Source organism: Xenopus laevis, chromosome 9_10S, assembly GCF_017654675.1.
Source record: "Xenopus laevis strain J_2021 chromosome 9_10S, Xenopus_laevis_v10.1, whole genome shotgun sequence".
Lineage (NCBI taxonomy): Eukaryota > Metazoa > Chordata > Amphibia > Anura > Pipidae > Xenopus > Xenopus laevis.
The window spans coordinates 23829635-23853389 of NC_054388.1; the positions used below are offsets into that span (position 1 = coordinate 23829635).

The following is a 23755-nucleotide window of genomic DNA, read 5'->3' on the forward strand; positions in this document are numbered from 1 at the left end:
TTTGGAAAATCTATATTAATATTGCAGAATGTGTCGGTCAGTAATAACTGTTACTCCCTTAAAGGAGAACTAAACTCTAAAAATTAATATAGCTAAAAAAAAGTAATTGTTTTTACTGAACTTATTGCAAGAGCCTAAAGTTTCAGCTTCTCAATAGCAGCAATGATCCAGGACTTCAAACTTGTTACACTGGGTCACCACCTTGAAAATGTGTCTGCAACACTCACATATCCAGTGCACTCTGAGCAGCTGTTGTTAAACTTAGAGGTCATTGGAAATTATCAAGCAGAAAATGAGGTTGGACTGTAATATAAACTGATGCTACAAGGCTGATTATTAAATTGTGATGTTAGTTGCTTCTGTGCTGCAATGTAATAATTATCTGTATTAATTAGTAATCAGCCTTATATTGTGACATTTATATTCTGTGGAGCATATATAATATATTGTGTAAACCAAACTTCGCCAAAAAAAACACCAACGGTGTAAACAACTGTGTAAAATGAATGGCAAATTTATCAAGTTGATACATTTTATATCCAATAAATAACCCACCAGCACACCCTGGCCTTTTCTTTAAGCGATAGTCTGGTGCAAATTAGAAGGGAATGACACCCTCTAATATACTGCAAAGCAAAATTACTGGCACACAGGACACAATGCAAGAGGGGAGACCTATACGTATTTATTAATGTGTAACGCTTTGGGGGCATGCCCCTTCAGACAGATGTCTATTATCCCATTGATTCTTACACAATATAATAAATATGCCCCTATATGTACTGTACATTTTGAGTCGGTCCCTAAGCTCAGAAACTGATAACAGCACACAGCATGTGCAGTGAATCAGCACAAAAGAATATGGGAAGCTATTGGGGCATCTCCAGAGACAAGATCTTCACTTCTAAGGGTGGTGGCAGATGGGAAGATTAGTTGCCTAGCGACAAATCTTCTCTACTGCGGGCTACTAATCTCCCCAAATGCCTTCCCATTGGCAAGAATGCGAATCGCCGGTGGGATAGCATACGCAGCTCACGAGGAAACTTCGGGCGACTTCGGAATTTTGATGGAATACCATCCCACCAGCGATTCGCATTCTTTCCGGCAGGAAGGTATTTCGGGAGATTAGTTGCCCGCAGTAGAGATGATTTTCGCTGGCCGACTAATATCCCCGTCTGCCACAACCCCCTGTGGTTGCCTTGGACTGGTACAGAAGCCCAAAACATAATGTACAACATTTGTAGCCTACTTCTTTAATTAAGCATAAGTTCTCCTTTACCTGACACACAACAATAGGTCCTGTTGTCAATTACAACATCTCTTATACATCTAGCTTGTCTCCTAGCAGGCACAACAAACTTGGATTAAAATCAGTTGTATAAATGCAATACCCAGCAGCAAATCAATAGTGGGTATATGATTTGAACCTAAAATGTATAAACAATATAATGTTCTGAGATCTGAGCACATTCAACAGTTGTGTACAACAGTCCTGGAGCCATGATAAGATCTTCTTACAGACTTTCATCCCACAAATATTAGGAAATTAGATCTAGCTAGGAGTTATCCTAGACTCACATCTGTCTTTTTCACCACACATTCAAACACTTGCAAAATCTTGTCGTATTCAACTGCGCAACATTTCCAGAATACGATCATATCTCAGTTCAGAATCAACTAAAACACTGATTCAATCTCTCATCATCTCCTGTCTTGATTACTGCAACCTACTCCTCACAGGTATTCCAACAAGTCACCTTTCACAACTCCAATCTGTTGTAAATGTGGCTGCTAAACTCATTCATCTATCTCACCGCTCAACATCATGTCCCTCCACTGGCTCCCGATCTCCACTAGAATCAAATTTTAATTACTAACACTCACATTCAAGGCCCTTAATAATGAAGCCCCTCCCTATATTTCATCTCTGATCTCCAAATACACTCCTTCACGAAACCTTCGCTCTGCTTCTGATCTTCGCCCCGCTTCTCCTCTCATCACTTCTACCCATTCTCGTCTACAGGACTTCTCTCGGGCTTCTGCTTTTCTCTGGAACTCTGCCTCGAGCTGTCAGACCTGACCCAACTGTTTAAAGCAGCTTATTCAATGTACCTTAATCAACCATTGCTGTATCATAAATCACAAAATTGTTTCTAAAATCCCAATGTCTCAATTATACCCTAACCTTTAGTTTGTATACTCTAATTTGTAGGGCCCTCTAATCCTATTGTACTCTGTAACCCTTGTTGTTATCCACCATTTGTTCCCTGTTTGTTATAACTAAGGTAAAGCGCTGCATATCTTGTCGGCGCTATATAAATAAACGATGATGATGATAATGATGGCAATATAAATCATTTACTACATGTAAATTGTTTGATATCACCATGCTATCACCCTAAGCCCCCCCCCTTTCACGCATATGCCTTATTGAATTTTCTCAATATACAGTACATTACCGTCCTGAACATATTTTTGTATGTATTTCAGTTTGGTGATTATGCAACAAGTTCACAAGTTCCTATCTTAATAAACATGACACCATTACAACAACATGTTTTTTTAATTCTAGTGAAAATCTAGGAATGGCTACTTAGTCATCTCTCCTTTATGTTTAAACTTGTTATACTGCTAATAAAAGTGAGGAAATACCTGTCTATCAACGGTGTCTCTAAACCCAGCAAATGCAAGCAACTTTGAGTTCAATTCTAATCAGGCTGTTGTTGCATTTATTGATAGGATATCAGATTGATGAGGACATTGCTAGTGATGGGCGAATAAATTTGTCAGGCTTTTATTCGCTGCGAATTTGCACGGTTTGCCACCCACAAATATTTTTGCGAAACTGCAGCGAAATCCACAGACGAAAAATCGGCGGCAACAAAAAAAATAACTAACAATTAACTAAATTGACTTTAATGCATTTGGATAAAATAGTTGCTTGCGTGAAAAATTGTCGAGCGTCAAAAACATTTTGACGCCCATTGATTTCAATGCACGTCACAAATTTGTTTGCCATTTCGCAAATTATTCGGTGAAGCAAAACGGGACAGATCCAACCATCACTAGACTTTGCTAATCTTTGTTCAAAACTTGATCATGAGGAAGGAAACCACTCCACCTTGCTAGTTGCCGATTTAAATTTTGCCAGATGACTAGTGTAAAATGACCAATTACTTATGATAAAACACCTTAGAATGGCAAATAAATAAAATATACACCATGAAGGAAAATGTGCTTATTAAAAGTTGCCATAATATTAATATATAAACAATTTCATCAATCATATCCAGTGTATAGTGCATATAAAAAAATATCATGTTGGTGCATGTAATATTAAGATATCAATAAAATCATATGTTAATGTTAAAAACAACTACGCTGCGCAAGCTAGTCAAACCAATACTATTACTGTGCTGTTCTGGCTATTGCCCCCATTATTAATCTATCTAATAATACACGCTGTAGCATGGTTGGGAAAATCATAGATGGAAAGTATATCCCTCCCAGAATTCTCTATGAAGCAGTGCAGAGGGATGTGAAAATGAGGCTCTGAGTAGCAGGGAGGTAATTAGCCTCATCTGGAGTAAAAGGTGGGGTCTCAATTAAGGCTGCTCTCTGCCCTGGAGAGAGAGAGAAAGGAGAGCTACTGGAGTGCTGTGTTAAAAGTTTGCTTAGTAACTGCATGTTACCTGTGTTTAAAGCATAAGGACTTTTATTGCTGGGCACGAGTTTCCAGAAAGAGACAAGTTATCTGGTAGCAAGGACTGGCTACTAGCCAGTGCCGGATTTCACTTTTGGGCGCCCCTAGGCCGCGCGGTCCTAGCGCCCGCCTTCCCAGCGCGCCGGCCAAAAAACGTCGGCGCAGCTGGTGCAGTTGAACGGCGGCTGGGCGGCATGCCGGCCCTATTTCTTTGCCACCCTAGGCCCGGGCATATGCGGCCTTGCCGCAAATCCGGGCCTGCTACCAGCTACTGCCTTAAGTGTTTGGGGAGCGGCTGCTTCCAGGAGAAAAGCACAAGGAATCTCCAAAGGACTGTGAGTTAACAGTTAATTTTGTTTGCTGGACTTATATTGCCCCAGTGGGAGACTGTGGGACCTTTGGGAAAAGGACATTTTCATTTATCAGTACAGCTGGACTATTTTTTGTTTACTGCCTTCCCAAAGGGTATGAACTGTTATGTTGGTATTTAAGCTGCTGTGTTAAATAAATGCACACGTGAGATCAGCTGGAAACCTGTGTACTGTCTACTGTCTGTGTGAAAGGAGTTGCTGCTGCTACTACCTAAAGAGCCATTCCACCACAACGCCAAATATAGCATTGTAATCTATATAATACAAAAACCATCAATATAAGCCAAATGTAGCATATCACTTTCACAGCAACATAAGGATTTCTAAGACGCGCCGAGAGATCTGATTCCTCGCTTACCTCCCGGCACGTCTCTCTTCCTGCTCCAGTACGCAGGCGCTCACTTCCGGGGTAGCCAAGCATCATGACGTCACTACCTGGCGCCAGTTTGAATCTTTTGGCGCCAAATCCTTGTTAAAAGCCGGATTTGCCATTTTATCAATGCCCAAGCTAGGCTTCATGTTTTTCCTGCTTAAAGGAGAAGGAAAGGCTAAAATTAAGTAAGCTTTATCTGAAAGGTCTGTATAAATACACCAGTAAACCTTCGAAGTCCTCTGTCAAAAGAAACACTGCATTTCTTCCTTCTATTGTGTACACATGGACTTCTGTATCCAACTTCCTGTTTTCAGCATAAACCTCCAGGGCAGGGCTTGAGCATGCTCAGTTTGCTCCTCTACCCTGCCCTCCTCCCATCCCTGCTGTAATATGAGCCCAGAGCTATAAGTGAGAAGGGAGAGACTCAGGCAGGAAGTGATGTCACACCAAGCTTATATGGCAGCTTCTATCCTAAACAAACAGAGACAGTGTCTAGAGCTGTTTATTCGGGTATGGTAAAGCATTCTGCAGAATAAATATAGCGTTCTAGCTTGCACTATTGTGGCTAATCTTTTGAAAATAAACTGTCTTGGAGCTTTCCTTCTCCTTTAAGCGTATTTTTGACTTTGATCTCCTGGTTTTTGACTTCCGCCTAACCCTTGATTGCGATTCCTGTCGCCTGCCTTGAACCCTTTGCCTGATTCTTGACTACGTTTCTCCAACTCCTTGCCGGTGCCTCACTTTCGGACTTGTTTCTAGCTACACACATCCTTGTTGGTTTCCGCAGCAGAAAGCCTGGGGGCCCCAAAAGGGTGTTGGTGAACCCCAGAATCCACAGGGTCCACCTGTGCATTCGAGTGTATCTGTCACTGCACAAGGTTCCTGATAACGTGAGTGTTACAGGATTACATCATCCACATGAAATCCTATTTAATATTGTACATCAATCATAAGTAGATATGGATATAAAATGCTGATAAGAAAGCTGACCACACCTGCGGTTGGATTGTTAGATTGCTAGTATGATCAGCGCCGGATTTCAATGAGGGGCGCCCCTAGGCCGCGCGGTCCGACCAGGCGGCCGCGCGGTCCTAGCGCCCACCTCCCCTTCCCAGCGTGCCGGCGAAAAAACGCCGGCGCAGCTGCTGTAATTGAATGGGGACGCACACGTCCCCATAATGTGGCTAGGCGGCATGCCGCCCCTATTTTTTTGCCGCCCTAGGCCCGGGCCTATGCGGCCTTGCCGCAAATCCGGGCCTGAGTATGATAGACTACTATGGATTCCTGCTGGCACACCAGAACAGTATGGGTTCTGCTTTTCTGCTACGGAAGCTACAGCTCCTTCTGCTCCTGCAGCTTCTGGGCCTTCAAACGCACTAGATCTCTGCTGGGTACAGAAACAGCTATGTGTACAAAAAAAGAAAAAAATCTAATTCAAAAATTTGAATTTTTTTTTTGTGCAGATGTTAAAGACTGTATTTTAGGTGACTGGGTAATTTTTACTCACTTTCCTGTGATTAAACATGAGCCTGGTTTATACCAAAAGTACCCCAACAGAGCTCAATTGACTTGCACCATCAATGAGTCTCTCTATGAGCATAATCTAAGAAATCACTTTACATGCAGTAAAATAATGCCCCTTTATTGAAAGACTTAAACGAATGGGTAGGATATTGGGGGTCTTTTGTAAAAATATATTAACCAAAGCAAGAAAAAGATGTATATGCTTTGTTAGGCACTATATATATATATATATATATATATATATATATATATATATATATATATATATATATATATATATATTCTTATATTGTTTATATTAACATTTGCTCCTATCAGCGATATGCATCTGCCAACCCACTTGGCAGACCCACTACTACAAATTCCACCATCCCCCAACACCCTTTGGCTGTCCATACTAATAAATATTAAATATATTGATTTTAATATATTTAATATATGTAGACAGTCATATTCAAAGGCAGTTTGCATTTAGTCTTTATGTGACAAGTTTCTGTTTTGGCCTTCTCCAGGTTGGTATTTAAACTATAACTAAGTTGATACAATAGAAAGTCAAATAATTTAAAAGTCAAGAAAATACAAAAGTCTACTCAGTTAACTTTGAATATCATGGCCTACATCATAATTATATTTAATTTTAACCTGACAATACACTTTACAGCACTGGAACAAGTAGTAGCTCTAAGCTTATCCAATAGATGAGTAAATCGTAAAGGTTGAGTGAAGCCATGACTGCAGGCAACTGCAATTTAGATAAATTTAAGTTATTTTGAAATTTGGTTGATCACTAACAGAGCTATTAATTGTCCAGATTAATGTGCCAGTGCACTTAAATTTATTTATTCATGTGCTGTTGCCATATTTGATGACACAATTATTACAAAACTTATCACTTCTCTAGGTGAAAATGTCTCTGCTAATCAGGATGAGGAGACAGATTATGAGACTTTCCAGATGCAAATCAATAAGGACACCAATAAATGTAGTTTTCACACCAACGCAGGCAAATACTGGACTTTGGTGAGCCATGGTGGAATACAGGCAATGGCCACAGAAATGTAAGTACTCCAACAACTTCCCTAATAAATTTGTAACAGGATTGTCCTCAAGCAGAACTTAAAGGAATTTTTCAGTATACAAATAAAAACTGGGCAAATAGACTGTGCAAAAAAAAAAATCCATTATAGTTAGTTAGCCAAAAATGCAATGTATAAAGGCAGGAGTGACATAATAGCCTGAGCACTATTTCCTGCTTTGCAGCTCTCTTGGTTTCCACTAGGGATGTAGCGAACTGCCGATTTGGTGTTCGCGAACGCCGTTCGCGAACACCGGCAAAAAATGCGAACGTTCGCGGACAGTTCGCGAACTTCGAACACCCGCTAAAATCGTTCGATTTGAACGATCGAAGGATTTTAATCATTCGATCGAAGGATTTTCATTCGAATCGAACGATCGAAGCCATTCGATCGAATGCTTTTCATTCGATCGAATGCTTACAATCGTTCGAACGAATGGAAATCGTTCGATTTTTAGCGGTCGAAGGAATTCGAATGGTCGAATGGTCGAACGATCGAACGCGAACTCAAAATGCGAACGTTCCCAAACGTTCGCGAACATTCGGCGGACGCGAACGGTCGAAGTTCGCGCAAACAGTTCGCTACATCCCTAGTTTCCACTGAAACCAGTCAGTAACCAATCAGAGACTTGAGAGGGGCCACATGGGTCATAACTGCATTTGAATCTGAGCTGCATACTAAGGATCAATTTCAAACTCACTGAACAGTGAGTGTTAGAGAGTTGGAAAGTATGAAGTTCTGTTATATTCTGTTGAACATCTTTTTATTTTGCACATCTATTTATCCAGTTTATTTTTACACTGAATCGTTCCTTTAAATCTAATATGGCAGGAAATAAAGAAGGAGACATTGGTTACTCAAGTAGACATGAGGTCCAGATGTGCCACCCTGAATCAATAGCTATAGGAGCAGATCAACTTTAATCTCAAATACCAGCTGTTTATTAAAATATATCCTTTAGGGAAATTTATCATACACAGTTAAATTACATATAAATGAAAAGGTTATGTTGATTAAAATGAGTGGACTACCATTTCTAGGGAATACAGGCGAAAGGTCTGATGGTGGGCCCTAATTCACGGTAGACCATTGTCAAATGCCATTTTTGCTCATTTGATTAATACAGGGCTGGAGTTAGGTATGGGAGTATATCTCCTGGTACATATGTATCAATCCTGAATTCCTTCAGGACAAAAAATGTTCATGCCTGGCTTTAAGGCACATGTTTGAATTGGTAGAGGTGTATTAAAATCCCAAAACTTGTAATAATCACACCACTAACAACAGAACTAAAGGGCACCATGTAAAGATAGCTCCCATACATCGGATTCACATTACAAATGAATATAAAAACTAGATGCAGAGGTCATAAATGAAAAACATGGGTATCTTTCTGGTATAAAAGCCAATTCCAGTGTATGGCTAAAGACAGTGGCACACATTGATAAATATATATCTAAGAGTGAAATTAGAGAGCACCACAGCCCGCTAGAGTGAAATACCACCTCTCTATCTAACAAAGGGTGAAAGTTCACCATTTGATAAGTACGACTATAAAAGTCCCGCAGAAAGGAATGGAGAGAGACGATATTTCACGTTAGTGGACTGTGGCGATCTCTAACTTCACTCTTTGATAAATATACCCCATACCATTTTCTACATTGAAGTAAATATAACAGATTATGTCAAATCCATTATGGAAAAGGACCTAGGGGGTCTTTGCGGCTAATAAACTTGGTTGTAACAAACAATGCCAGTCAAGAGTAGGGTTGCCACCTGCCCGGTATTTTACCAGTAAAAATGATGGTTGATCTCAATGTAATTAGAAAGGAAATAAAATAAATATATAGGAAGGCCGGTATTTTTGTCCAGAAAATGTGGAAACCATAGTCAAGAGCTGCAAGAGCAAACAAGGGTTTTAGCTGTATTAAAAGGGGAATAAATTAGCTGAGGATAGGGTCATTCTTACATTTTACAGAGCACTGGTAAGGCCCTATGCAGAATTTGCTGTGCAGTTTTAGTCTCCATTGCATGAAGGGGATATTATTTGAGTCCAAAGAAGTTAAACTAAGCTGGTAATATAATGTTTCAGTCATAAGTAAAGGCTGGCCAAGTTGGGGTTGTTTACACTGGAGAAGAGACACTCAAAGGGAGGGATATGATAACTATGTATAAATATATATGGGATCATATAATATCTCTAATGCTTTGTTTACCAGTGGGTCCTTCCACCAGATGCATCCACTGTGATTAAAAACCTTTTTTCAGCTTAGTTGTCAGATAATTCACCAGAAATAAAGACTTTTTGCAATTACTTTCTATTTTCTATTTGTGTTTTTTTTTAATATTAAAGTGTAAAGTTTAAATATTCACTTTCTAAAGCAGCTCTGGGAGGGGGATTGCTGACTCTGCAACTGTTTTAAATTGATACGTTTTTTATTATTGTCAATGCTAAACATAATCCCTGAGTTTCATTAAAGGAGACATTTTGTGTAAAAGAATGTACTGGTGCATTATACTAATTTAGTTATAGAAGAATTGTGCTTCAAAAAAGTGTTTCAGGCTGATTTATTGAATATTTCTGCAAAAACCCTAATAATCCCTCCCTTCACTTCCACTTCCTACTCCCTGAATTCCCAGGCTGTAAAGGGGAGCTGGCAGCACTCCGCTCACTGCACTGTAGGATAGGAACCAATCAGCAGCTAACAGGACCTGATAGGGAACTGAAGCCAGTGTTTGCTGGTGTGACTGCAGGGCTGTGATTGGCTGCCCCCTCCTACTGTGCTTCTGGCAGGAACCGTTAGGACACGCTCACCCCTCATTTGAAACAGGGACAAAGACCAGTGAACAGCTATAGGGAGCTCTAATAAAGGGGCTATTTTTAAATACAATAATTTTTAGCACCATGTAAAAGCAACACCATATATTACTCATAATTGCCTACAAAATTATTTTTTTTTCATTTATATATATATCCTTTAAAGGAGAATTCAACCCTTAACTTAAAAAAACCCTACCCGCTACCCTACATAGACCCCCCTCCCTCCTCCCCCCCGACTAAATTTTACCCCGGGCAAATGCCTCTAACGTTTTACTTACCCCTCGGTGCAGATTCAGGCATTGGAGTTCACGGGCGCCATCTTCAGCAGCTTCAGTAGTCTTCAAAATGATACTGGCGCTTCAGCAATTTTCGTGAACTTCGGCACATGCGCAGTTGTTCCAAAAGTTAATCCAACGGCGAATTCACCAACATGCTGGTCTTATTACGAAGACTACCGAATCGGCTGAAGATGTTGCCCATGAACTCCGATGTGCTGATCTGAGGCTGATCTGCTTCCATCTGCCCCATGTTGTGTCAATGCTGACAGACATGCCGCCCTTCAGATCAGCACAGGGGCAGATTTTGCTGTAAAATGCATTTCTGCAATATGCAATGTGTGCATAACTGGGCCCGATACCTTGCGTGTCAGTGTGCATAAAATATGAGGCAAATGGAAGGAGATAGTAGGAGTTTCACCAATATATCTTGTAAGCCGGTGTTTTTATTTATGGCTTTTTATACATTAGAATACAGTTTCCTCTAGCCAATATTTATATTGCCCTTTTCTGTCTCTTGATATGTTTTCCAATAATGGAAAAAAGGAATGACTACAAATATCTGAGGGCCAGCAATATGTAAATTTAGTAGCTGTAAAGCACTGCAGAAAATATGTATCATCTTATAAATACTTGGTAGTTTTTTTTATATACGGAATTTACATACAAATTAATAAATGTCCTCAACAAAAAAAGTGGTCTACAAATACTTAAAATCTTCATGTTGGGTTAGATGAAAATTAAGCAAGGCTTACATTCTTCTGTCTGTTACAGTGCTGCCAACACAATGTTTGATATAGAGTGGCGAGGCAGAAGAGTTGCCCTGAAAGCCAGCAATGGAAAATACATCTGTACCAAAAAGAACGGACAGATAGCAGCTGTGGGAGACACTGTTGGTGAGTCATCATACAAGTATTTAAGTAGGTATTTACAAACAAACCAAAGTTTACACCCAGCAACTGGCATGGGCCATTGAGACAGAACTACTTGAACTTAATATAAGTTGAAGCTCAGACACTATGGAGCATATATATCAAAGAGTGAAGTTGGAGATCACCACAGTCAACTAGTGTGAAATTCTGCAACTTTCAATTCATTTCTATTAAATTTTTAAAACAGTATTTATCAATGGGCGAGAGTGAAAGTTCTCCCTTTGATAAATATACCTTTAAAAATGCTATAGAATTAAATGGAGAGTTGAGGAATTTCACTCTAGTGCACTGTGGTGATCTCTAACTTCACTCTGATAAATATGCCCCTTTGGCTTGTCATGGTTCTGGGTTTATAATTGGACATCTAGGAGGTTATTTACTAAATTCTGAAAATTTCTATTTATTTTAGTAATACCACTTCTACGAAACTCCCATCCACATTTTTCCCTCATTTAAATCTTCATCAATTTAGGTGCGAGGAAAAACAGAATCATACATTTTTTTTCCGAATATGATGCCCAAAAACAGTTATCGGACTGTTGCCCGAAAACTAATTTTTTTCGGATTATAGTACGAAATCCAGCACAGATCATGATATCTTCCAATTTCAAACAGGACATCTGCCATTGACTTCTACATGACTGACAGATTTGAGATAAGGGAAAATTTAACTACAATACTTACCAAAATTTTCCTTTCCTGGTTACTATGGGCAGCCTATACACCTCTGGGCTTTCCCCGCCCTCTTACCAGTGATAGGACAGAATTCAAAAATGATATACCACCTACCTATATAGCACACATCCTCCTCGTAAGCTTTGTCTTTGTGTCCGAGACTGACTCTTTTTTAGGGGGGAATGCAGTGTATAGGCTGCCCATAGTAACCAGGAAAGGAAAATTTCGGTGAGTATTCTTTTACAGCAAATCAGATTTATTACAATCAAAGCTGCCTTTAACACCTTATTCCCAAACTCTTCATGAGCTCTGGGCTGTACTTCCACATGATAATGGTTCAGGAACGTCCTTGCTGAACTCCATGATGCAAATCTGCAAATCTGCTCCATTGAAACCTCTGCCTGTAATGCCCATGAAGTACTCAACGCACTTGTCGAGTGTGCCCTTACCCCTTTGGGGAAATGCTTTTCTTTCTTTTGATAAGCCAAGCGTATGCAATTCACTATCCATCTGCTGATGGTAGATACTGAGGCTGCCTGCCCCTTCCTGTTGCCACTTGGTATAATAAAAAGTCTATCAGACTTTCTCCAAGCCTCTGTTCATTTTAGGTACACTGATATGCACCTCACTAAATCAAGTGTATGACATTTCCCTTCTTGCTCTGAGGTGTCTTCGAGGAAACAAAGGAAAAACGGTCTCATGATTCAAATGTTGCATTCTGACCACCTTTGGTAGATACTCTGGCACTGTTCTAAAGCGTTAGCTTATTCCCTTGAAAGACCGTAAATGTTGGCCTTGCTGAGAGGGCCTGTAAGTTACTGACTGTTCTAGCTGAGACCACCGAGCGTTAAGAAAACCGTCTTTAAGGTAAGTAGCATATCAGCTATCTCTTTGACAGGTCCGAACGGCTCTGCTGTCAGCACTTCCAATACTAATGGCAAATCCCATGAAGCCGATAACATTCTGCTTGGTGGTCTAAGGTGCATTACACCAGTTCAGTCCAATCTTATTATTTTAGAGTCCTTTGCCCATTGCACTCCTGTTAATGCTGATAAGGCAGATATCTGCAGTTTTATGGTTCTCAGGCTTAATCCTTTATCAAATCCTGTTTGCAGGAAATCCAAAATTTGTGAAGCTGAAAGCTCCTCTACTGTTGAGCCCTTTTGCAGCAACCAAGGCAGAAAAACTTCCCAGACTCTTTCATACATTTTGTTTGTAGAGTCCCTTCTAGCTGCCAAAATTGTGTTTATTACAGAGTCTGAATACCCTTCTCTTATCAATTTTTGCCTCTCAATCTCCATGCCTTCAGAGATAGCTTCTGTGGAGCTGGATGCAACACTGGCCTCTGATGCAACAGATCTTTCCTGTCTGGTAGGGGCCATGGTTTGTTCAATAATGACTTGAGGAGTGGATTCCAATGTCATCTTGGCCAATCCAGAAGGATTGCAATTATTTTGACCCCTTCTGCTCTTATCTTCCTCAAGACTCTGGAGATTAGCAGTATAGGAGGGAATATGTACATCAGTCCTCCCTTCCAACTCTGCATCACCGCATCCGTTGCCATTGCTACCGGAGTTGGGTATCGTGAGAAGAATCTTTTGATTTTGAAATTTTTCTGAGATGCCATCAGATTCATGAGCGGCAAACACTTCTTGACATTCTTGACATCTCCCATTCGTGATCTGTCACAGTTACTTTGCTTAGATAATCTGCCCTTACATTTTGGATCCCGGGAACATCTGTTGCTGATAAATTCTGGAGATGTATCTCCGCCCATTGCATAATTTGTTGAAGTTCTAACATCAACCTCTAACTGCGTGTTCCATCTTGCTTCTTTATGTAGGACACAGCTGCCAAATTGTCCATTCTCACCATGAGAGAAGTTCCCTGTAGCTGTCCTCTGTTGTTAACGTCGTCCATCGAATTACGGACAGAGTTTGACCTCTGGATAAATTGAAATTGGACATCCACCATTCCATCTTTGTCTTGACTATCCTCGATGTCTTGATCTGATTCCAGTCTTGATTGGCGCGTTCCCACTGCTCCAGAAATGTCCACTGCAGTGGTCTCAAATGGCACGTCGCCCACATCACCATTGGTGCTGTTGAACTTAGTAAACCTAACACACTGCTTTCTTTTCTTGCTGTCATATAATCCTTTTTGCATAGACTGCAAATTGAGGCTTTTATTCTCTCTTTTTTCTCTGCTGGCAAAGTGACTAATGCTTGTGCTGTCAGGAACCTCACTCCCAAATGGATAAGATCCTGCATTGGTTCTAACTGACTTTTCTGTAGGTTCAGGACCCAACCGTGCTGCTGCATCTTTTGCCTTTATCAATATATCGTCTAAATAGTGATATATCATAATGTCTCTTTTCCTCAGTTCTGCTATTAGGGCTTGAAGCACCTTTGTAAACACCCTCAGGGCAGTCGATAGGCCAAAAGGGAGGCATGTGAACTGATAGTGCTGATCTTGCATTATAGCAAACCTTAGGAACTTTTAATGGACCTCCGCTATGGGCACATGTAGATACACGTCCTTTAGGTCTAGCGATAGCAGCCAATCCCCTTGCTGCACTTCTTTTATTATAGTAAAGATGGATTCCATCCTGAAGCTCCTTATATGCAGGAAAGCATTTATCAATCTCAAGTCTAGCAAAGGTTGAACATTTCCGGTCTTTTTCTTTAACAGAAACAAAGTTGAATATATTCCTCTTCCCCAAAACTCTTGAGGTACAGGTCTTATTGCCCCATCTGTTAGGAGCTGCTGAATATAAGATATTAGAATCTTTCTTTTTTCCCTCTGTTGCGGAATCTCTGACATAACGAACAGATCCTGTCTTGGTTTTTCTATGAATTCTAAATAGTATCATCTCTCTATTGTACGAAGTACCCATTGATCTGTGACTTCTAAAAATGCTTGAAGCCTCCTGGGTATCCCCGAAACTTGGGCTGCCATACCTTTATAGTGGTTTATTTGTGAATTTTGTGTTCTCTTGCTTAGGCTTCTGGGTCTTGAATAATGATGATTGACCTCCTCTCAACAGCTTGTCCTGTTGTTCTGGACCTTTGTTCCCTAAAAGAAGGTCTGCTGCGAAAGGAATGTCTGCTCTGGGACGCATCTGTTTTCTTTCCTGAGGTAGGAAGACGCTCTTCCCACCTGTTACTCTCTTGATGATCTCATCTAATTTTGGTCCAAAAAGCATTTGCCCCTCAAATGGCAGGTTACATAAATTCATCTTAGAGGCTTTGTCCGCATTCCATGCCCTTAGCCAAAGAGCTCTCCTTGCTGCCATAGATAATGCCATTGCCCTTGAAGATGATCTTACCAAGTCTACTGAGGACTCTGTGATGAAATCTGTCGCCAGCTTAGCTTCTGCTAATGCGTCAATGATGTCTCTTCTATGAACCCCTTTTTTTCAGGGCTGATTCCACATTCTGCAGCCACATCTGCATTGCACTCGAGACTGATGTTAGTGCTAAAGCTGGCCTGCAAGTTGCCCCCAATGCTAAATAGGACTTCTTAAGTGATGCTTCCACCTTTCTATCCATGGGGTTTAAGAAAGACACCACTTCTTCCACTGGTAGTGAAGTTCTTCTTGACAGTCTTGATACAGCTGCATCCACCCTAGGCGGCTTATCCCAAATTTGCTCCTCCTCTACTGGAAACTTTTTTTGTAGCTTTGATTGTATAGGAAACTTTGCATCAGTTTTTCCCATTCCTTTACAATCACTTCTTTGATTATTTCGTGCAAAGGGAATGTAGCCTTTTCTTTTCTCAAATTTAAACGGATTAGAAGATGACTGTTGCACTTGTATCTTCTCTGGCAAATTTAGCCAAATTTAGGGTTCTACCAGAGATACTTCAAAGTTAGAGAAACTTTCTTCCTCCAATGTCTCCTCTTCCTCTGAAATCTCTCTTTCTTCCCATCTTGGAGAATTCTCTCTAGACTCTTGTTTTGGGCTCTACACCATTTCTTCTCTGGATTTTTTAGCTGACTTAAGTCCTTCTGTTACCACCTCCTTTATCCAGTGTATAACATCTGCTGTATCAGCTTGCTGACCCGACAACCTTCTTGTGCATCTCTGACACAACTTAGAATGCTTCATTGCTGGACTATCAAAACACAATTTTTATGTTTCTCCTTACTGGTCCTCTTTCTAGGGGGGGGACGACACACTGTGGAGAAAACAAATAATTTTAGCACTCTTTTGCCTGCCTAACCAACACTACAAAGTTACTGTAAGGTGACTCACCTCCTATTTTCATTTGTAGCATTTTCTGGGCTATTTGGCACTTGATCTTCCATATCTGCCTAACAAACAATAAAAACCTCTGTGATAATCAAAAGAAAACACAGGATTAACCCTTAAATAAAGGCTAGAAAACTTACTGCTCGCAAAGAAGAAAAGTTCTCCATTGAATTTGGCGCCAGAAGAAAAGTCACCTGCTGGAAGTCGCCTTTTTATGACGCCAGCATCCATTCAGTAACACACGCCTAAAGAAAGCGGCTCTATTATGCCAGTGAATAGACAGACGCTGGCGTGACACCAGGTGCCTCTGACGTCAGACCCCGCTGCTTGGAACGCAAAAATTTCTGAAACTAACTAAGTGCCACCCTGTTGCCGGTTTAAAAACACGGCTAAACCAAAATCCCTGCACTGGATATTCCAGATAAGCTGGGTGGTGAAAATCAATGACCCCTGGGCTGCTAATAACGGGGGTCCGACCCGCTGACCTCCTCTATAAGGAAGTGCTTTGCTAGGTCCTACCAGGGAGAGAGGCTGAACTCCCCAGGTATGGGATCCCAAATATGGGTCCTCATGAGCCACAAAATAAAAATATAGAGCTTCCAAAGACTCCAAACAAATCCTTCTTACTGACGAGGACAGAAAAAAGACAAAGCATACAAGGGGGAGGTGTGCTATATAGGTAGGTGGTATATCATTTTTGAATCTGTTCTATCACTGGTAAGAAGTATTTTTTTATTCAGACTTTTAGCAGCCTCGGGTATAATAAACCTGTTTTTCTACAAAAAAAAATTGTATTTTCCTATTTAAAACTCTGACCAGAAAAAAAAAAAAAAAATCGGACAACAATAAGACTGTTTATAATGAAAACCATTTTACACTAAGGCCAAGGTCACATTGGGCTGATTCACAGCCTTTCGATAAGCAGTGGCTTAAGAATCAGCCGCTACGCTTGAATCAGAATTTTTCTGTGCCTGCACCTGGAATCACTATGTCAGGCTGGGTATATGGAGTGTATTTCAGCTCTTGAGTATACATTTTACATATGCAGAATCCCCTCCCCAGTCTATTCAGACATGCAGGCTCAGAATCAGCCAAGTGTACCCTTGGCCTTAGATCCTACAAAATCTGATCCCCATAGCTATAAAGTAAACAAATTAGATCAGAAGTCAGATGGTGTGGTTATTTCCTGCATCTACATCCAACATAATGTCACGGCCGGCACCCGATACCAGAACAAGTGCCAAGTACCCTGGTCTTGGCTCGGCTTTACCAGTAGTGTGACCACCGTTGGACTTCGGGAGGAGCCCTCAGCTTACTTGGGTGCCACCTGGACTTAACGAGAGGTGCAAGGCGAGATGTTCTGGCTGGCAAAGGGGCACGGCTGTTAGCAGAGTCTTTTTGGGCCAAAGGTCACGGTACAAAGGATTAGGCAGAATCGTAGTCAGGCAGGCTGGGTCGAGGCAGGCAGGCAGATAGCAAGGATCGTCAAACAAGCAAAAGGGTCAAAACCGGGTGATCAATCAAGGGGTTAAACAGAAGAGTAGTCGTAAGCCGGCAAAGGTCAGGATCCAGAAGTCAGAATAGTCAAAATAGCCAGGCAGGGGTCACAACAGGAATCAAACAGGTTCAGAAGAAAGCAGACAAATAGCACAAGGCTCTGCAATGATTACAGAAAAACTGGCCCTTAAAAAACATTTAAACTTCGCGCCATTGCGCGCCGACGTAATCACGCCTATAAATTACAGGAGTGCGCGCCACGCGCACACTAGGAAGCCGACACACAGAGGAAAGAGGAGCGGCGTGGCGGGCATCCCCGCCGCACCACTAGACTGCAGGGCAAGGTATTTTTATTACACATTCATTGTATTTCAGCCACCATAAGATTTTACCTTGTCAGATGAAGACAAAGCATGCAGTGTTCATCTCCATCAGTTGTTTCACGTCACATGGCATGTCATTTTTGTATCTGTCCCATTATATTTTGACCCATGTGACTACATTGTTTGTAGGATGCATTCTGTTGATCCAGTACATACTACACAATCTCCAGTGTAGTTTAGCCTAAAACTTTTACAACTGATGCTTAGACCAATATTTGTGCTCCGAGATGCCAAATGTATTGTGTTTCTACTGACACAAGATACATTTATGATTGGAACTGACAATATGATGATGATATTGAAATCATAATGATTATGATATTGAAAGTTATGAGTTAACCTAAAGTATCAGATAAATTTGAAATGTTGCAATATAAATCCAGGATATTCAGATGAATAAGAGCTCGTAGATGGATAGCTCTTAGTGATTCTTGTTACTGAACACTAATGGTGGGCAGATGCTGGCTATACTTACATTTAGCAGAGGGATTCCCATGCACAAATTAAGCACTAATAGACTCTAAAGTCAATATTTTCAGTGCCTTTTACCATTCCTTAACACCCTGGCTGTATACTTGTATAACTGGGAAGGCTCACATTCATAGTGAAAATTAACCCTAAAGAAGAGCGTACACAATTAGTGCAAGGCATTACCACAAATAAATATGGAAGATTTGCCAGAGAAATAGATTTAGAGAGCAGTTATGCAAGGTGAAATGCATAAAAATTATTTTGCTAAGGAAAGAGTGATAAACATAGGGGTGATCCTAGGGCTGCTCCCACCTGAGGCAGCAGCTCTAATGCCACCCCCACTTTCACCCTTCACTCTCCCGATTAAAACTATAGCATGAGAGCAGGTCAAAGGAGGGCTGTATCGCTATTTCAAGTAGTGATATAGTGCCCTCTGCGCTACTGGAGCCGAATTTCCGGTTTAAAACGTAAGATTTCAAAGTTACAGCACTGATGAAGGAACTGGTTTCTGTCTAGTCTCAGTGGAAAAAAGTGGGAGGAAACCATCTACTTGGAGGCCCAAAGACAGGTGTTGAACTAAATTAAGTACAGGCAATCAGGTTATTAACAAAATCTAATTTTTTAATTTATAGAGAGCAAAGCCTATACTTGTAAGCAGTCTACAAGAGAATACATAATACATTCCAGAATACCTGCATATAGAACACAATTATGCATGAGAAATATTAATAGAATAGTCAGTTTCCATGAAAACATACCCAATGGTACATCTATAGAGCCAAGCTTAGATTTGTAGGAAGACCATAGCTACCTTGACCTAAGACGGCAGCTATGTGCTCATATACATTGTTTAAAACATATGATAGCTCTAGAGGTTGGACAGGTTGGCTGTAAATAATGTAACAGCCATGTCTTATTATCTTGCTGTCAATGTATTTTTGCAGGTGAAGATGAGGAATTCATACTGAAGCTGATTAACAGACCTATATTGGTACTGCGGGGAGATCTAGGCTTTGTTTGTTACCATAAAACCTCCAATATGTTGGATGCAAACCGCTCATCCTATGATGTCTTTCAGATAATCTTTAATAATGGAGCATACCAAATTAAAGGTCAGTATGTGATTACAATGTGTTTAGTCTCAGTTGCATTTTGCACTGTGTTTTCTATTATTGAGGTTGCAATGTATATAATACTTGTTGCTGTACTCCCTGTTTGTTAATAGACAACGTTAATTTTCAAAAACTGGTGCCCCACCCTATACAGAATATCTGTGTTATGGCCTTGAAATGAATACTCTTTCTTTAGTATCAGCAAGAACTCCCTCTTGTTGTAAGGCAGGGGTCCCCAACTGTAATGCAGGGTATCCTAAACTCAGAACAGACCCCAAGGACCTGGTTGTAGCCCACTCTTCCACCTATAACAGCCACCTTTGGCTTCAGGACTAGCCCTTCGCTACTCATACACCACTAGGTCTTACTGTAAGAGGCCCAAGGATAGTGTTCTGAGCGAGCAAGGGAACCAATCGTGAAGTAATAGAACAGGGAACAATAAGCGTAGTCGAAAGCCAGACCAGGTCAGTAACAGTCAGACAATGCAGTACAAATAAAGGAGATGGAGGAATAGTCGGGATCAGAGGCCAGGTCAAACACACCAATTTCGCAGTCCAGAACACGATCCAAGAGAGTAGTCAAAACAAGGCAAAAGTCGGGACAGGCAGCAAACTAGACTGAGATCAAAAGGAGATCAGGAACACACTTTAAATGCACCAGGAACTATAAAAAAGACCTTATGTTGGGCAATGAGTTACAAGAAAAGGGCCTTTTAAATATTATAATTGCGCACCAATGCATGATGACGTCATTCGGTGCAACGCATCAAAACCCGGAAGTGGCAAGCGCGGGCTGCACAAAGAGCATTCTGCGTGCAGTAGAGGATACGGTGGGCTTCTCTGCCGGGAGCACCACAGGCATCCCTGCTTGCCCTCTAGACCACTAGGTATTTCCTTTACATTACTCCCCCTCTAGAGGGGGCTACTGGACCCCTAGGATTGTTAGGAAACCTGGCATGAAACTGCCTTACCAACCAATCAGCCTGAACATCAGAGGCAGAGACCCAAGACCTCTCCTCAGGACCATAGCTTTTCCAATGGACCAAGTACTGTCTCTTACCCCTAGAAAGATGTGAGTCTACCAACCTTCTCACCAAATACAACAATATGATAGATGTCAGGTTATGAGTTAACCTAAAGTATCAGATACATTTGAAATGTTGCAATATAAATACAGGATATTCAGATGAATAAGAGCTCAATAGATGGGTAGCTCTTACTGATTCTTGTTACTGAACACTAATGGTGGGCAGATGCTGGCTATAGTACAGTACTTACATTTAGCAGAGGGATTCCCATGCACAAATTAAACACTAATAGACTCTAAAGTTAATATTTTCAGTGTCTTTTCTTACTATTCCTTAACACCCTGGTTGTATACTTTAAGAACTGGGAAGGCTCACATTCATAGTGAACATTAACCCTAAAGCAGAGCGTACACAATTAATGCAAGGCATTACCACAAATAAATATGGAAGATTTGTCCGAGAAATACATTTCAGGCTGACCTTCAACAGAAACTGGAGGAGGAGGAAAAGACTGTCGTACAGCACTAGCCAACTTTAATAAAGAGACATGAAAAGAATTAGAGATTTTGAGTTCAGGAGGCAGATCTAACCTGACAGTGCTAGGATTAATGATTTGAGACACCTGAAAAAGACCAATGAATTTAGGCCCTAACTTGGCGAAAGGAACTTTCAATTGGATCTTCCCACAACATAGCCAGCCTTATCACCCACCTGAGGTGATTCTTTCAGATGTCTATCAGATTATTTTTTTTGAGCGGCCACTGCAGAAGATAAGGAATTCTGAACTCTTAGAAAGGTGATCAACCAAATAATTCACCACAGGCACATCATAAGACTGATCTGAGAAAGAAAAGGCTGTAGTATTATAGCCAAAAACAGTAAAAAATTTAGATTATTCCGTGGCTGATTAAGGCATTATTACGGAAGAAAATCTGCCCAGAGTGACTGATTACTGGAAACATAACACCTGAGGTCCTGTTCCAAAGACAGATTTGTTCTGTCTGGCCATTGGTCTGAGAATGATATGCAGACGAGAAAGATAAATCAGTCCCCTTGAGAGAACAAAAAGCCCCCTATCAGAAACAATGTACAGTGGGGCCCCATGATATTTAAATATATTAGATAAGAAGCGTTCAGCAAGAGACTTGGCAGAGGGGAGGATGGGAAGGGGAAAAAAAGAGACATTTTACTGAAAGATCCACTACCACCCAAATGACAGTATTCCCTCTGGAGGGAGGTAGCTTCACAATAAAATCCATGGATATATGGGTCCACTGTTTACCAGGAATAGGAAGTGACTATAGCAGTCCCTGAGGTAAAGACCTGGAAGGTTTAGAACATTGGAAACTGGGCATGACTCAATATATTTACCAATATCCTGTTTCAATCTTGGCCATCACAACAAGAGAGACAGAAGTGAGCAAGTCTTACTGCGGCTAGGATGTCCAGCTACCTTGAAGTCATGAGTTTTCAACAAAACCACCTCACAAAGGGCTTCTGGAACTAACAATTTAGGAGGCACATTAGGTGGCAAATTAATCTGGGCTTTATAGAAGGAGGAAGACAGATCCGGACTCCGGGCTGCCACAACCACCTCCATATGCACTATAGGATCTGGTCAGGGCCGGAACTAGGGGTAGGCAGAGTAGGCACGTGCCTAGGGTGCAAAGCTGGGGGGGCGCCAGGCACGTAGCTGCTCTTTTGCCTACCCCGTGTCCGGTCCCATCTCTCCTAGACTGTCGCTTTCGCGTAAATGCGCTTCTGCACCCGTCGTTTCGCACATGCGCGCTGGAGCTCAGTTTCGTAAGCACTGAGCCGGCGCCGTGGCCCGCCAAGTTGCCTAGCCCGGCTCTGGTACACATTCTTCCTTAGGAGTGGAGACAAAACTTCTAGAAAGGGCATCTGTCTTAACATTCTTTTCCTCCGGCCTGTATGTGATAACAAAATTGAAATGACAAAAGAACAATGCCCATCTGGCCTGCCTAGGTTTTAAGTGCTTACCAGATTCGATGTATAATACATTTTTATGATCCATGAAAACTGTGACAACATGCTTAGCACTGTAACGTTCACAACGGGGAACCGCTGTAACCGAGGATAGCCACTCCATGGGGAGTGGATATGGTGGGAGCCCAGGGGTGTAGCCATAGGTGATTGGAGGCAAAGACATGATGATGAAAGTAATAGGTTTATTGGCAGTCAAAACACAGAAAAGGCAGGAACAGGCAAAAAAGGCTAATCAAGGTATCCACATGGTGAGCGAAAAAATGGGGAACACAGGAATAAAAGGTACTCACTCAGGAAACAAGGTTTTCAGGAACAAGGCATACAAGGTTTTCAAGGTTCAGGTTCAGGTTGGCAGGTCAGGAACAAACAGAATACATTCAATGACTCAGCCCTGAGCAAAGCTCAGGGCGTGGTTTATAAAGGGAAGGTGATTAGGAATGGGAGACACATGAGGGTAAACGAGGTGGGTGGAAAACATACTGTGAACAGGCAGATAACAGAAACACTAAACACAAGAGTTCAGAACCAGTCCCGAGAGCCCCCAGTGGCTCAATGAGGTAAGTGCTGCAAATGACCAAAACAGCACCACCAGAGTTCCCAGGCTGATCCTGACATTACCCCCCCCCCCTTGAGGATCAACCTCTGGGCGATCCCAGGATCAAATGGTCCTCCATCCTTTTTAGTCCAAACACTGGGGAAATGGACAGAAGCCTCGCCAGAAACGAGAACAGGAGCTTCTTGAGGATTGACCTCTGGGCGATCTCAGGATCAAATGGCCCCCCAGCCTTTTTAGTCCAAACACTGGGGAAATGGACAGAAGCCTCGCCAGAAACAGAAGCGTGAACAGGAGCTTCACCAGGATGGGAAAACAAAACAAAGAAGCTACTGGGGTCAGGAGCCAGATCAGAAACATTGGCAGAATTAGGAGCCAAGACATCAGAGTCGGAAGCCAGGACATGAAGATAGACAAGACCAATACAGGCACCCATTACAGGTGGTGGACCAGGAGCTTGAACACCCATCACGGGTGGCGGACGAGGAGCACAGGCACCCATCACGGGTGGCGGACCAGGAGCACAGGCACCCGTTAGAAACAGGAAGAGGCAAGCCAGGACAGCAATACCACCACTTACAGCAATAGACCTGATAGAGACAGGATTAACCGCCCTACCAGGTCCAGTAGCAGGGAAAGTGGAACTATACAGGGCAGGCTGGTTCTCAGGCCCGGACGCCAGGGCAGGCCGGTCCTCAGGCC

General features: G+C 41.6%; 1 protein-coding gene and 1 long non-coding RNA gene across 2 annotated transcripts in view; one reads left to right on the top strand and one right to left on the bottom strand.

Moving 5' to 3' along the window:
- Positions 1-23755, bottom strand: part of LOC121398764 — a 146978-nt gene that overhangs the window by 20427 nt on the left and 102796 nt on the right. The gene's annotated exons all lie outside the window — the stretch shown is intronic.
- Positions 1-23755, top strand: part of fscn2.S (fascin actin-bundling protein 2, retinal S homeolog) — a 39384-nt gene that overhangs the window by 7084 nt on the left and 8545 nt on the right. The window contains exons 2-4 of the mRNA XM_018238335.2: positions 6873-7029; positions 10918-11039; positions 19299-19466. Coding sequence (XP_018093824.1) covers positions 6873-7029; positions 10918-11039; positions 19299-19466 — 447 coding nt within the window. The remainder of the gene's footprint in view (positions 1-6872; positions 7030-10917; positions 11040-19298; positions 19467-23755) is intronic.